Source organism: Geotrypetes seraphini, chromosome 2 (genome assembly GCF_902459505.1).
Source record: "Geotrypetes seraphini chromosome 2, aGeoSer1.1, whole genome shotgun sequence".
Lineage (NCBI taxonomy): Eukaryota > Metazoa > Chordata > Amphibia > Gymnophiona > Dermophiidae > Geotrypetes > Geotrypetes seraphini.
Window position 1 is genome coordinate 417,211,425 of NC_047085.1, and position 16,450 is coordinate 417,227,874.

Consider the following 16,450-nt stretch of genomic DNA (forward strand, 5'->3'; position numbering starts at 1 on the left):
AATTTACGGAAAGATTGGAAAGAACTGGGGCTCCTCAGAATTAAGGGGAATTCATGCCATAGTTGAGAAAGTTTGAAAGCCAGAGATTGACTGAAGATCTTAACTCCTTTAATTCCTTTTCTAGAAGGAAGGGAGAGTTTGAATTGTTGGATGCCTCTTGCAAAGGAAAATCTGTAAGCATTCCATAATAAAGGAGCGAGGGGAATAAAAATGCCATATAAAGTTTTGAAAGAGATGCAAGCACATTTGAATTGAATTCTAAGATAAACCGGGAGCCAATGAAGACTCAGGAGCAAAGGGGTCACATGGTCAAATTTACTTTTTCCAAAAATCACCTTCGCAGCAGTATTCTGGATTAATTGTAATCTTTGGAGACAGATCTTTGTGATGCCAAGATAGATAACGTTGCAGTAATCTAATCGAGATAATATGATTGATTGGACCAAGACAGAGAAATGTCGATGATGAAAAAGATGTCTAACCTTCCTCAACATTAGTTAACTAAAAAAGCAGCAACACTGCCTGGCCCTCAGACTGAGCTCTGCCTCTTGATTAACTCTGCTTTCTGGTCCTTCCTAAACTGACTTTATATCTTATATTATTACTGCCTTTAGAAATAACAATAATGTAATTCCTATTTTTATTTTTGTATCCTAAGGCAGCTCTCCCTTTGTGCACCATTTCCACTCCCTGTAGCACAGGTTTCAAATACAGAAAGAAGATCCCTCATTTACTTTGACCTTCAGTGTGACAAATAGTTATGTAAAAGCTGCTTTCAAGAACTCAAAACACTTTTAGTCTCATGAATAAAATATAAAGGGAATAGCTGGATCATCCCAGTGGTGCGGTAGATCCCTGAAAGGTCCCCAGTTCAACCCTCAAGCCAGGTCTTCTACTCTCCTGGAGTTGGGAAGAGTAGTGGTTATTGCTTAAGGTGACACTTATTGATCTGATTCAAGATCCATGATTACAAGGGGCCACTGAAAAGTTCTCATCCCAACAAAGAAAAGAATGATGTGGAGCCATGAAACTTATAAGTTATTCCACACTTTTCGTTTCATTTCATATCATTAAAACGAAGTGTGGAGTAACTTGCAAGTTTCATGACTTCACATCATTCTCTTCTCGGTTGGGCTGGGAACTTTTCAGTGGCCCCTCATAGAGGTTTCCAGAAAGCCTATGGTGGTCACTGCATTGACAAAATGAGATATATAAGAGTGGAAAAAATCCATAGATAATTGCAAATAGAGTGGATATTTCTGATACTTTCATATTAGTCTTATTATTAGCTTTCAGTTTGCCATTTCCAAGCTTATCTCATTTATTGTACTTACATTTAATGTTTGGTCATTTTACTATTGCTATGCTGTTAACAAAACTAGGTTTTATGTTAGACTGTACCTGTTGAACACTGCCTTGGGCGAATCTCTTCATAAAGCCAGTTAATAAAGCTCGATAAATAAATAAACAAACAGCCTTGATTTTTGACTGAGCTGGATGTTCCAAGAAGAATTTATTTATTTTTTTAAAAAACCTACCTGATCCCTCCCCCCCAAATAAAGAACAAATAAAATAAAAAAATAAAAAATTTATGATTTTGCTTGCTCTTATGTGTAAGTGAATTACTGAATACACTTAGGCCCAGATTCTATAAATGGCGCCGTTGTCGATGGCCGCCGATCACGTCAATCACGCGATGACACCGTTTACAAAATCGTGCCTTCGGGAAAAGTAGGTGCCAGAAATATAGGCCCGGACTTTCAAGGCCTACATTTCTGGCGCTATCAGTGGCATTAGGCGTCGTAAAGCACCTCCATAGGCATGATCCTGGTGCTCTTTATTTAGGTGCTGGTAGGCACCTTCAAATTTGTTTTAAGAGAGCTTTTAAATGCTGTTTTGCTCTTAACTCAGGCACCTTATTACACAACAACTATTGTGTCCCTGTACTGACGTGTCTGTTTTATCTTGGACTGTGCCCTGCATTTTCTCAGCACCATGTACCATTAAACCCACAGGTATAACTATCTCTACAGGCATTTCAATGCTTACAACAGACATCCTCTGTGAGCAGAGAACATTAATAGGCACATTTTGTATCATAATCTGACAATATGCTCTATAGCTACTGCATGAAAGTGTGCCAATCCCCCTCCCCCCTCCCCCCCGACTGGTTCCTTTATCCTTTAAACTATCAAAACTAAATAATCTTTTATTTATAATCTGCTTATGGTATGGGAATTCGAGGCGGAGAACATCACACTGAAATGAAACCATAAACAAGTATAAATTCCATGAACAGAATGAATGAATACAAAACACCATTAGATAACTATAAAACATAAAGTACAACCGTATAACACATTAACAGCTTCTAAGAATTATGTCCTACAAGTTTTATACTGATCATAAAGCTGGTTATTGTCTATCCCACTACAAAAGGAAAAAAAAACCCAACAACATATCAAAAATAGATGAAAAACAACTCATAAAAGTGTGCTGTATACAAGCCAAGAATTCAACAACCAGGAACCGGTGAATCTGGTTTTAAGTTTAATGAGCAGTGTCTTAATAAAACTGATATGTACTTCTGCAAATCGTCATTTTTTCCCCTTTCCTTAATAATGGATTCAGTAAAAACTGGAAGATGAGGTGGCAGTGCCAATATATATATATCAGAAAATGGGTAGACAAAGGGCTCCTTTAACTAAGCTGCGTTAGCGTTTTTAGTGTATGCGCTAAACCCGCACTACGTGGCTACGCACGACAATTTAGCGTGCGCTATTCCGCGCATTAATGCCCTAACAAGGCTTAGTAAAAGGAGCCCAAAGGGTATTGCCAAAAAAAAAAAAAATCACATGACTTCACTTCTCCCTAGAATCTGGCAGGATGTTTTCTCCCCTCAGTTGTAATATTTAATTCTTCCTGCAGCATTTACTATTATTTGTTGTTAAAGAAGTTTGATCACGTGACACCTTACTACCGGCAGTTGCACTGGCTACCGACAGAAGCACGCATAAAGTTTAAGTTCGCCTGCCTCTGCTTCAAAGTACTATATGGTCTAGCCCCTAAATACATAACAGACCTTTTCACCTTCTCCACCAACAAACACAAGAGAAGCTCACATCTGAACTTCGTTCCCCCCCCCCCCCCAGTCAGAGGTTGCAAACTAAAAAAACACCACAAACACCTTCTCTCACATCAAGCAGCATTATGGGGCAAAGACCTAAAACAATTGCTTTCGCCCCCCACTTACGAGGAATTCAGGTAGGGCCTAAAAACATACCTATTCCTGAAGTACCTAGACAACTGACCCGCACATCTCTCTCGATAACGGTTTTCTTGACCTATTCTCACTCTCTTTTCTCTTAAGTTCTCTCATTTTGTACCTCTTCTAATCTTTTGTAAACCGCATAGAACTTCACGGTATTGCGGTATATAAACTGTTATTATTATTATTATTGTCTATTTTCCACCATAAGCAAATAAATGTTCACCTTAAAGCCAAGCAATCTCACTAATCATATACATACCGTATTTGCCGGCGTATAAGACGACTTTTCAGTACCTTAAAATCCTCCCCAAAGTCGGGGGTCATCTTATACGCCAGGTACTGTTTACATGCCCTTACTTTACATGCCCTAACATCTCCTTCCTTACCTCCTTACGGTGCTTACGGTACTAGTAAACCTGCCGGGACATCAGCGGGGCCATGGCGGGACATCAGTGTGACAAGGGTGCCAGCTCCTTCATCCTGCGCAGCGGGAAGCAGCGGCGCTCTGGCCCCACCCCTTTTCTCTTTACTACGTCTCTCGCACATGCGGCCGTGTGTGGAGTCTAGCCCTTAAGGAAGTTGCGGGGGCGAGCAGGAGGCGTGCCGCTGTGTATGGCTGTGTAGGGATGGCACTCCTGTCCCATTGATGTCCTGCAATTTTACAGTTTACATTAAAGGCAGTGTGTAATAAAATACATAGTGCAACTATTTGTTGTGCAGAAGGTGTGCGGAAGAAGGGGTAGTCTTATATGGCGAGTATATAACAAACTCTATATTTTAACTGTAAAAGTTGGGGGGTCATCTTATACGCCCAGTCATCTTATACGCCGGCAAATACGGTAAATTGTTTCACAAATGTAACTGAATAAACTACAGTAGATATATTTATGTCTGATGGATTCATGCAGAGAATGGAACATAATGTGCGACATCACTCTTCTAAGCACGGCAGCCTTCACGCATACAGGGGATTTATGGAGAACCATAATACTTTCCATAATACAAGACCATTATACTTTCTGATATAGATTTGGAGAGAGTGAGGTTAGATTTGGGTTGGGGATGTTTGAGGGAAATGTAGGGGGAGTAGAGGGGTTTTATATGTGGAGACTGCATGCTTGCAGGTGAGGGAAAGTGCAGGGTGTGAATGTATGTGAAGTATGTGTGAGAAGGCTGTAGGCAGGAGGGTATGTATGAGGAGTGGATGTATTGAGCTAAATGTGTGGAGATTTGAGGTGTTGACTCCACAGAAGCGGAAAGTAGTTTTTCAACTCCTTCTAACCCCTTCCCCCCTTCACCTCCAGGCAGTGGTGGGAAAAATTTGTGCTACAGAGCGTTTGGCAGAGCTATTAAGGGAAGAGGGGTGAGAAAGTTTCAAGTTTATTTAAAATGTCTTGTACCGCCCAATCAGCCTACTAGGCGGTGTACAAGTTCATAAAAACGTAAAACATACTTTAGCTAAAATACAAGTTTAAGCTGACATTGCGTCACCAAACTGTAGCAATAACTTTCAAAGACTTTTAAAAACAAAGACAAACAGGACCAAAAGGTAAAAAGGCAAGAACTAAAGAACTAAATTAGTCAAAGTAAATGAGAACAATTAAGGAAAAAACAATAGGAGGGGCTTCTATAAATAATGTTGAACTCAATTACCCTTAAAAGGACAGTTAGGTCTCAAAGGCATCAAGAAAGAGAAAGGTTGTCGTTTCAAAAGACAGTCTCTTGCTCTGGGACTGTGATTCAAGTTCTCTTCCTTCACCCTCTGAAATTTGCTATTGTTACTTTAAGGATGTATGGCTGATATGGTTTTCAGTCTGAAATACAGTTTGGTCACTTCTGTGTTGCTTTGACTGTATGGCAGTGTACTTCCTCCGCCAGCCAGAGCGCCCCCTTCCTCCAAGCACTGGAAGGGTATGTGGGGCAGGCGCAGGGCTACAGTCCCAGCACAGGATGATGATGTCAGAGGGGGGTGAGGGATGGTGGAACCGACGGCTGTGTGCAAGTGGGCCACGGCCCCACAACTGCTCCATCCACTCTCCAACTCCCTGCACCCAGGGCAGACCATCCCGCCCTTGGTACGCTACTGGGAGTAGGGACCTTGAGACAAGAGGTCAGACGGCAGAAAAAAATAGTCACGCAGAAAATCTTTCCTGGGGATGGAGTGGCCTCCTTATTTTTGTGGGGGTGACTGTGCCAAATGGCCTTGTCAGCCAGCCAATTGTGGCAATGGACGCGGAAGCTTCAAAGTATAGCACAGTATATGTTAGCTGTATCATTGCTTAGAAAGGGCTCCTAACTTAGCTCTTGGCAAGGCTCAAGAAGACTGGCCCACCATAGTTCATCTGTTTTCCTTTTGAAAGAGGGATGGAGAAGTGCAGAAAAGCACAGAGCTGATGAAAAGTGAGCATATCCCACAAAGCACAGGGCAACAGCTCCAGAAATCTACAAGAGGAGCAAGTCATACAACCTGTGCAACTAGTCAGTAATATCATTCTAGCTATACAAAGGGGCTCATTTTCAAAGCACTTAAACACACAAAGTACCTTAAGTTACTACAGTACTTTGTGTGTCTATGAGCTTTCAAAATGAGCCTCCAAGTGATATGTCTGCAAACTGTTGTATCTTTAAAAAAAAATAACACCTGCCTTCCAGGGTTTATTTGGCAATCCCCTGATTCACTATAGATAATCTTTCACTGTGATCCCCTCCCTCCTAAAAAATAATATACCTTAACATACACCAAACAGTTAACGACCTTTCTAAAAAAAAAATTTTCCTAGCATACTGAAGACATCTATTCAAACTGTATGAACTGTTATGCTTTGTCAGACAGCAAACAAAGAAGTCAGTGATTTTTTTTTACAGATTCTTACCTTTGTTTTCAGTTTCTGTATTTCAGCTTCTGTGACGGCATGCTTGATTTGCAACTAAAATTAGAAAGCAGAAAAATAAATAATCGAACTGAGACGGTGATCCAGTGTTCCAACGCCTGTGCAAGCCTGTCGAATGCCTTCCCCCCCCCCCCAATCGCACAGCAAAAGGGCCTTCACAAGTACTGCACTGCAGCAGGTTGTAAATTTAATCTGTCTAGCTTGCAAAATGACTCGCTGTGCAACCTAATTAAGGAGATGGAGGGGGTGGGGGGAACTGCCTAACAATTTATAATTTTATTTTCAGATATATACTGTATTGCACTCTAGCACCAAAACCAAGTAGACCAATTCAAGATACAGTAGCTCTATTTTATAATTCTGTGAACTTGCCACTGCTCTCTTCAGAATTCAGGCACTTCTTCCGCAGACCTTGCTACTTGAAGATAGGGTGATTAACAATCAAAGATTTATTCGGCTTACATTGGAGATGATCGGTTAAATCTTACCTTTATAATGCAGCAGCCCGCAGACTCACTGTCCGGTTAAAATTAAACCAGTTAAATATGGGAGGGATTGAAGGTATTTCAGAAACATAGCTAAAAGATAACCATTTACCTTCACTGAAATCTGGCAAAGTTCAAGGTATGAAAATTATATATCTACTTTTCAGTAATGCAACCAGATATAAAATTCCTTTTGGACAACAAAGATGGCAAATTCATTAGAGTGCTGTATATATTTTAACTTGAGACCTCAAATGATCAAACTTAAAGTGAAGTTTGAGCACATCATTTATTAACCCCCCCCCCCCCTTAAGCCACCTTCCCCTTCTTTCAATCCCCCCTCCCCCGATGATCTAAATAGTTTCCCATCTTGTTGGTTCTTGGACCAGTTGAACTAAGAAGAAGACAGTTATTTTGTCTAGGAATTTTATTTCCTTAGCATTCCTGATATGACATTTATCCAGTCAATGTTAGTGTAATTGAAATCACCAATTTCTTCATCTGTCTGTTCATTTTTGCTTGGCAGACAGTAGTATAGCCCTGCCAGTATACTCTTTTCCTTCCACTCTTTAGGAGTAGCCACTGATTTCCAGGAATCATCAGTGAATGCCCCAACACTATCCAGATAGTGTTAAGGTAGTCCAAGGCATTTTTCCTTCTGACTGGGAAACCTCCATCTATACCAGTGATCACAAACTTGCGCCCGGGGGCCACATGCGGCCCACCAGGTAGTATTTTGAGGCCCTCGGTATGTTTATCATAATCACAAAAGTAAAATAAAACAGTTTCTTGATCATATGTCTCTTCAGCTATAAATGACAATATTATTATTAAGACTTAGCCAAAAGGAAAGATTTATAAACTATAAAGAGTTTTACCTCATGCAAAATTGTAATTTCTTTAATAAGACATCAACTATTTTTTCTGAGGCCCTCCAAGTACCTACAAATCCAAAATGTGGCCCTGCAAAGGGCTTGAGTTGGAGACCACTGATCTATACTCTGTCAGTGGTGGTGGTGGTGGTAGGGCAGTTTCATTATCACATTCTCAACAGTGAGGGCCAGGTAAGCTCTGCAGGAGTCTGGGGAACCTGCTTGCTCCTAACAACTGAAAACATAATATTGAAGCACCACCCTCTCAGTGGCAGTGATGGAGTTAGAGGCCTCCCACTCAGCTTAGAGGAAACAGTGATCCAGGGGTGGAGCCAAGACACAGCTGGAGGTTATCCAGGTAACACTGCAACCCAGCACTGGTAGCTGGATAAATATCCAGATGAATTTGGACAACAAAATAGTGGCCCTAACATATCTGAATAGTTACTGTGGTATGTGTATGTGGCTTTGCTGTGTTGCTGCTGCCCAGCATGGGGCCCTGTGGCCTACACTGCCTGGTGTTTCCCAGTGGTCCCCCATCTGGGTGCTGGCCAGGTCTGGTCCTGTTTGGCTTCTGATGACAAGGGTGGGTCTGCCCAGGGCAGCCAGGCTGTTGGGGTACCAGCACCGCCCAGGGCAGCCAGTTATTGAGGTACCAGTGTTACATTACATTTACATTACATTACATTTGTGATTTCTATTCCGCCTGTGCCTTGCGGTTCTAAGCGGATTACAGTTACAAGAGATCAGGACATTACCGAGAGAATTACATTACAACGATTTAAGTAAATTACATGTTGTGGTATAGAAATACAAGTATAAGATATCTGGATTTATCGACAGAATAACTTGACAGGGTTCAAGTAGTTACAAGGTTCAGTGGGGAAAACTTCTAACATCTGTCTTCTACACAGATATTCAGCTCCTGTGTCTGTGCATAGCCAGTGCTAAATATACAAGTATAAATTAAATGTTGCAGTCAGCATTTGTAGTCAATGCTGACCACACTGTTTACTTTTTCTGAAGAGGGGGGGGGGGGGGGTGGAGGAATTTTACAAACAAGCTGAATACCAATCACATTATTCCAATTAGAATCAAAGCAGGGATGAATGACTGGGACTGAATCAGTACAAGTTTGAGAAATTTTCAACTCTAGGACTCACCTCTTTGAATTTGTGAGCAAGCTTGCTAGCATCCAGTTCTGATGGGGAAAATATGTCATTTTCCGGAATATCAAACACTTCAATGGCCATATCTCCCCCTGGATGAATTGGGCTCACATCCTCATCTTCCTCATCAGTGGCATATTCCCTTGTCTATAATAATGAAATAGAAATAATTATATCTTATATATAAAGTCATGATATGTTAACTAGTAGCACTGCAGAAAATATAAATATAAACCTCTACTATTCAGCCAGCGGCAGTCAGCATGTATTTTTTGAATGTTTATCGTTGCCAGCTGATTTAGCCTCCAATATTCAGTGGTGGTCCACATCCAGGCAGCGGCACTGAATATTGGGGGCTAAGTCAGGGCAGACAGGCTGCCAGAGTTTATGTGGGCCCGGTCGATATTCATGATATTCAGCTAGGCCCACATGAGTTATGCAGATCCCAGCTAAATATCAGGCTGGGGCCCACACAAGGTGTTTTTTTAGAAAAAATAAAATAAAATAAATACACAACCCAGAGTCCTCAATTCCCTGATCTTCTTTGTGCCCTTTCTCCACACTGTGAGAAGTTGTGGCAGCCATGGAAGTACCGGGCTAAGGATCAGGAGCAAGAGAGCCATGCTCCTTCCTCCAACATCCCCCCATTGGACTACCAGGTATTTAGGGTAGGCCCGAGGGGGACTACCTAGGGGGATGGGGATGGGGATGGGGAGGGTCTGGCTGGGGGGGGGTGAAAGGGGGGTGAAGAGGGCATGACATGGGCTGGGGGAAGTGGGAAGGAACATTGGGAGGGGGTTTGGGAGGGGAATCAAGGGATATGTGGTGGGGGGGTTGGGATTAAACAAACAAAAACCCCCCAAACTTATACATGTCCCAGCCCAATATTCAGCCGGTGCTGCTTAAGATGAGTGGCTGAATTTGGGACAACTTTTGAGCTGTCCTAAATTCACTCACTTATTTTATGTGAGTTCTGGCTGAATATTACCGGCACCTGCATAAGCCCCAGCACCTCCCCCTAGTCCACCCACTTCTTTTTGGGTCAGTCAGAGCTTGTATTCAGTGGCATTAAAAGTCAATTTAAGTGAGCCAGAGAGTATCTGGCCTTGTTAAACCACTCTGAACATTGCCCCTAAAAACAAACTGGCTGATATACAAAATTATTTAACTGCCAGGAACAGCTCCTGGCCAGTTAAATAGCATTTTAGCGCCTAACTGTGGATATTCAGTGGGAGATAACCAGCGATCTCCAGCTGAATATTTGCAGTTAGCTCAGACTTTAAATCCATTCTTATGGGAACCACTAGCCCTTCTCTTCTTCTCCACTTCTCCCTCTTAGCCTTCTGTGTAGTGCTCAAACCCCACCACTCTTTCCACTATATTGTGACTTATGAATTTCCCATTGTGGAAAGGAAAAGAAGGAGGCCTGGGAAAGTCCCTGTACCCAGGATTTGAACATTCCCTCCACTTCTCAAGTAGCTAATGCTGTTGGTTCCTGAATAGACTGCCCTTTCGTTGGCTTGACCGGCAGAACTCTGGAGCATAGTCCCACAATGTCCCTCTTGCTATCAAACAGGAATGCACATTGTGGGGTCCTGCTGCATGTGTATTTTACCCACTTACTGCCACATTCTATCACGTGAGTGCCTAAATGTATGCACCACTTTCGCATTCAGATTATAGAACACTTTCACTTATGTGCGTGAATGCTGCAGATTTGCATGTACGTGCTATTGGGTGCTAAGCAGTATTCTCGAATCTTAGCATGCAACATGCGTAGCGCTGAATTTGAAGGGGTGTTCATGTGGATGAGGCAGGGGGCCTCTCACAATTATATGCATGTTATAGAATCATGCTATTTATGGGCCACAGTGCAGAATTTAGGCCTGTGCAGGTCGGTGCAGAGAATGGCCACCCGGATGGTCTCGGGACTCAAGGATCTCCCGTACGAAGAACGGTTAGACAAATTACAGCTATACTCGCTTGAGGAGCGCAGAGAGAGGGGAGACATGATTGAGACGTTCAAGTATCTCACGGGCCGCGTCAAGGCAGAGGAAGACATCTTCTTTTTCAAGGGACCAGCAGCAACAAGAGGGCATCTGTGGAAAATCAGGGGCGGGAAACTACGAGGTGACACCAGGAAATTCTTTTTCACTGAAAGGGTGGTTGATCGCTGGAATGGTCTTCCACTGCAGGTGATTGAGGCCAGCAGCGTGCCTTACTTTAAAGCCAAATGGGATCGACACATGGGATCTATTCACAAGGCAAAGGTAGGGGGGGTCATTAGGGTGGGCAGACTAGATGGGCCGTGGCCCTTATCTGCTGTCTATTTCTATGTTTCTATGTATTTATGCTTGCCACAGCTATGGCTACCTAGGTGCTTCTAAATGTTGGTATGTATGCCAACTTCCACTGGTATTTTATAGCTATCTGGGCTCACAGATCCCATTATCAATTTTGCACTTAGCAACCAGCACTCTGGTGCCTAACTTTTGGTACACCTTATAGAACTGCCTCCATATAGGGCAAAAACCCTTTATCACAGATAATACACAGTTTTAAATTGTTCTCTTTACTGTATTTCAATATCCACACCAAGTTCTTCATACCCCAAACACTACATAAATTATCCACCCACAGAAAACATAACCAGTGATTTATAGTCATGACCTTCTCTTTAATTGTTTTACTTTTCACACTGTGAGTTTGTCTGAGAAGAAAATATCATACCCGTCAATGGTTACAGAATATTTATTGATGACAACAGTACCTGTGAGCAACTGATGATGTAACTTTTGGGAATAAACACAAAGGAACCTTTTAAATGAGGACTCTTGATTACTAAAGTGTAGCAAAATTCAAAGTCTCTGCATTACCCTCCCCCCTTTTTTTTAATATGGAAGAGGTTTTTAGTGCCGGCTGGCACGCTGAACGTTCTGCGCTGTTCTTTTTTTAAAAAAATGTTATTTTTATTCATTATTATATTATTCACAAGTAATACAACTTGTTAAAGCAATACAGAGTCATAATCCATCATGTAAAAAAAACCAAAGCAAAAAATATTCACATTCCTATCAGAAGCAAAACAAATTTTTAATGGATATTACTCCTTCCTAGACCTCAATTTAGAGGAACGATCTGAATTCCAGGGAGATAATCAAAGTAAAATTACAAAATATAAGAAAAAAAGAAAAAGGCTTAATATTTCTACCCCTCGGATTTTAATTTTTAGAGCTAGACTCTCCACCTCTGATTAACTCCTTAAGGTCCAAAAAAGATGATCAGGTGCATAAAAAACATATTTTAAACCCATATGCTTAATTATGCACTTACAAGGATATGCTATAGTAAAAGTGGTTTGGTCTCTAATTATAGTAGTAATGGAATTTTTCAAAGGAATAGTCTCAGAGCCTATCTTCTCTAAACGTTCCTGTTTCACTTTTTCAATGCTTGAGGTAAAGGAGTCTACTTTAGTAACCAATGCTTGAACATCTGAAGCAGTTTCCCCCACCTTCTCTTCCATTCTCCTTATGGCCTCCAGAAGGATATCCAGGGTGTTAACAGGGGTTTTTGCTGAGGCTTTGGCTCCCTCAGAGTTCTTCCAGCCGAGAGTGTAGCTCTGCCCACAACCTGCTCCAGGACAACTCCCTCCTCCCCTCAAGAGAACGAGTCATTGCTCTGCCCTCCTACTGGACACAGCGGTGCAGAGATCGTAGGTGGTGACAGGGATGTCTCCAATTCTAATGGCTTGAGTGCTCCCTCACTCAGAGCTGACGCGGAGGTCTGCCACCACTGTGAAGTCTGAGGGTCAGCGGCATTCCGCGGCTCAAAAATGCTGAAGCGTTTGTTGCATCGGTGAAGAGGTAAGTGTCGCGGGTTGAGATACTCTCGCGGCCCCTTTCCTCTTAGTATGGGGCATGTTTGTAACGTCTCTAGGAAGCAAAAAGCAATATATTTTTTGAAGTAAAAAGCGCAGCCGGGATGCCACCGCTACACATCCGTCATCTTGCACCTTCAGCACCTAATGCTCTGCACTGTTCTGACGCTCATAGGAAATCTATGAGTGGCGGAGCAGCGCAGAGCATTCAGCATGCCAGCCGGTGATAAAAAAAACCTCTTCCACGCTTTTGTAAAATGGGGGTTAACTGTTGTGGGCATTCGCAACATTTTGTCATTCGGTTAACAAAGTGAAAAATTGTTTACCATGGTTAACTGAATGGCAGATAACATGAAGAAGTCAGCTATGCCTATTCAGATAGCATAAACTGCACCACATTATCTGCCATGCAGAGTTGTGCGAGTAATACATTACTGAGTTATATTTATGGTTTATTGTTTATTATAATTTAATACACCATATTTCCTGAGGAGATAACAAAGCAGTGAACAATAGACAATAAATCTGAATCTGAGAGAAAAGGATGCCAGTTGTCAAAAGAAAGGAAAAAATAGGAGGAAAGGGTAAGAAAAGTAATAGTAGCATTAATATATTACCAGCAACATTTCATTAGTAATATATTACTTTTAAAAGTATGAGTAAGTTCCTTTCCAAAAGTAATATGAAACAGTCACTAGTTTTATTAGGAAACAGGACTATAACTGGGTGACCAGAAAATTGGATAGACATACCCGGCCTAGATGTAATGTACCTGGATTTCAGCAAGACTTTTGACACAGTTCCTCATAGGAGGCTCATCAATAAACTTAGTGGCCTGAAGTTAGGACCCAAAGTGGTGACCTGGATTAGAAAATGGCTGACTGACGGACAAAAGAGTGGTAAATAGAATTTGCTCAGAGAAAAGAATGGCGAGTAGTGGCGTGCCTCGGGGATCGGTACTAGGACCCATTCTGTTCAATATATTTGTGTGTGATATTTCTGAAGGGCTAGAAGGAAAAGTGTGTCTTTTTGCACATGATACGAAGATTTGTAACAGAGTGGATACCCTGGAGGGAACAGAAAACATGAGACGAAATCTGCAAATGTTAGAATGGTCTAATGTTTGGAAGTTAAAATTTAATACAAAAAAGTGCAGAGTGATGCACTTGGGGACTAAAAATCCAAAGTTGTTGTATGTGCTAGGGGATGAGAAGCTGAAATGAACGGACCATGAGAGGGACCCTGGGGTAATAGTGTCTGAGGATCTCAAAGCTAAGAAACAATAAGACAAAGTGGTGGCCGTAATCAGAAGGATGCTGGGATGCATAGAGAATCACCAGCAGGAAAAGTGTTAATGCCCTTGTACAATTTGTTGGTGAGGCTCCACTTGGAATATTATGTACAGTTCTGGAATCTGTATCTGTCTAATGATGTAAGAAGACTTGAGGTGGTCCAGAGAAAAGCAATATAAATGACATCACAATTGCGCTGAGAGACATACAAGAAGAGGCTTGAATACCTGAATATGTATACCCTAGAGGAAAGCAGGGATAGAGGAGATCCGATACAGTTAAAAGGAGATAGATTCCGTAAAATCGTAAGGAAGTTCTTCTTCACCCAGAGAGTGGTAGAAAACTGGAACACTCTTCCGGAAGCTGTTATAGAGAAAAACACACTCCAGGGATTCAAAACAAAGATAGACAAGTTCCTGCTGAACCAAAATGTATGCAGGTAAGGCTAGTCTCAGTTAGGGCACTGGTCTTTGACCTAAGGGCCGCCGTGTGAGTGGACTGCCGGGCACGATGGACCACTGGTCTGACCCAGCAGCGGCAATTCTTATGTTCATTGGATACGTTTGCCCATTCAGTAAAAATAGTTCCCTTACGTTCGTTACGTAAGTGACGTAAGTACTAGCAGGCCCGCATTGGGTAGTTTAAATAGCTTGGCGTTTTTACAGCTCACCGCCATTTCATAAGAGAATTTCATGCAGAGGAGCTAGGTATTTCTCCTGTTCCGTAAGTTGCTCAGTTAAACTTTGAATAGTAAATGTGCTATCATGTTTAAGTAATATACAGTAAAATGTAATCGAATGTTTTGTGTTTTAGGCACTGTCAATTATTTCCCCTGACGAAGCCATACAGGGTGAAACGATGGCCCCGTTGGGCTTAAAACAGTGCTGACAGATAATCCAGATAAGTGCTTTTTGAATTTGTGCAATATCTTATCAAAATGGTTGAGTTTTTGGATATTTATGATATAAAAAAAGATTTATATGTACAAAAAGAAAACATTTAAAAAATAATTTAGTGCAGACAGCACATGCCAGTTGCCAGTGATTGAGACTCCGACCGAAGAATGGCATAATAATATCTTGCTGGATGACTCGGTCTCTGAGGCACGGCATCACCTATAGCTAATATGTTGAATTAGCAGTTTGTGCTTTCTACAAAGTTAAGCAGGAAGTAAATTTGGATTTCTACAAGTTTGACTGATACTTCCTTAGTAATTGTATTTTGGTTCCACCATTTATTGCTATACTATGTCTTTAAGCAATTGGAACACCACCTTTGGGTTCAATTTAGAACAAACAGAATCCATCCTCAGTGCACCTTCTCATTTTGAAATTAATCCTGCCAGTATTGATAACTTAACTACAGATTGGAACCTTTTTTTCAATCAAAATAAAAAAATCATTAAGACTGAGCTAAACAGTGGAATCCTTGTAGAATACTGCAAATGCGAAAGAATTCCACGGGGTCTAAGAATCAATAAAGAACCCCAGAATTTCAAGGAAGACAATGAATTTCTAACAAAATGGAATATGATTTTGAATAAATGTTCCTTTGACTTGATGCTATTAATTATTGAAAAAAGCAGGCAACAAGTCGAGGGGCTCAAACAAGATCTTGAGAAGACCTTGTCCACTTTAAAATCAACACAATCCTTAGAATCTTTTCAGAACCAGTTAACTAAGACGAACGATAACTTAGAAAAATTTAAAGAAAACACTAAGAAATTTAAATTGAAAAAATTCTATAGAGATAAAAAGGACTATCAAAACAATAGAGTATATCATTGGATGTATACCAATGAGAATCAAAATAACATTGCTGTAACCAATATGGCTGATTCCAGCACGTCATCAAGCAGTCTCAGTTCCTCTGGAAGCTCAACCTCAGGGAAACCTTTTTTAGGCGCAAGAGGTGGCTTTCAATCACGAAAAAACAGATGAGGCAGAAACATGAACAGAAGCAGACCTTGGACGAGGTCTCAAACAACAAAAAATCAATAACAACTGTAAATCTTTCACAATATGAACTGAATCCCTCAGACATAGAATTACTTAACCATGGTCTTTCTTATGTTCCTACGGTACCCAGCAATGAGTTTCAGTTCAATATTGATTTTGAAAGATTTATTAGACTCCTTGAAATTAAATTCTTTTTTGCCACAAAAAAAGATTTCGTAGATATGACCACGATAGCACCAAAATCCACTTGGAAACTCTCGGGTCCTGTGGATGCCAAAATCAAAGTCTTTAAAGATTTAGTATATAAAGACTGTCAACAAATTTTTCAACATACCACAAAGACCAAATATAAATCCAATTTGACATCGCAAGAACGCAATGCTCTCACTAATCTTCAACATAATTCCAATATTATCATTAAATCAGCTGATAAAGGTGGTGCAATTGTAATCCAGGACATGTCAACGTATAAAACTAAAGCTTTAGAACATCTTCAAGATCCGGTAGCATATATGCATATTAAATTAGATCCTACCAAAAGAATACAAAACAGAATTCGTAAAATCACTGACACAGCCTTGAAAATTGGGTTTATAACTAACCGTGATTATCGGTTTTTGAATGTTAAATACCCA

General features: G+C 41.0%; 1 protein-coding gene across 1 annotated transcript in view; it reads right to left on the minus strand.

Moving 5' to 3' along the window:
• The window catches only part of PPP1R9A (protein phosphatase 1 regulatory subunit 9A), a 397,958-nt gene that overhangs the window by 106,158 nt on the left and 275,350 nt on the right, over positions 1 to 16,450 (minus strand). Inside the window, 2 exon segments of the mRNA XM_033931097.1 lie at positions 6,145 to 6,198; positions 8,683 to 8,835. Coding sequence (XP_033786988.1) covers positions 6,145 to 6,198; positions 8,683 to 8,835 — 207 coding nt within the window.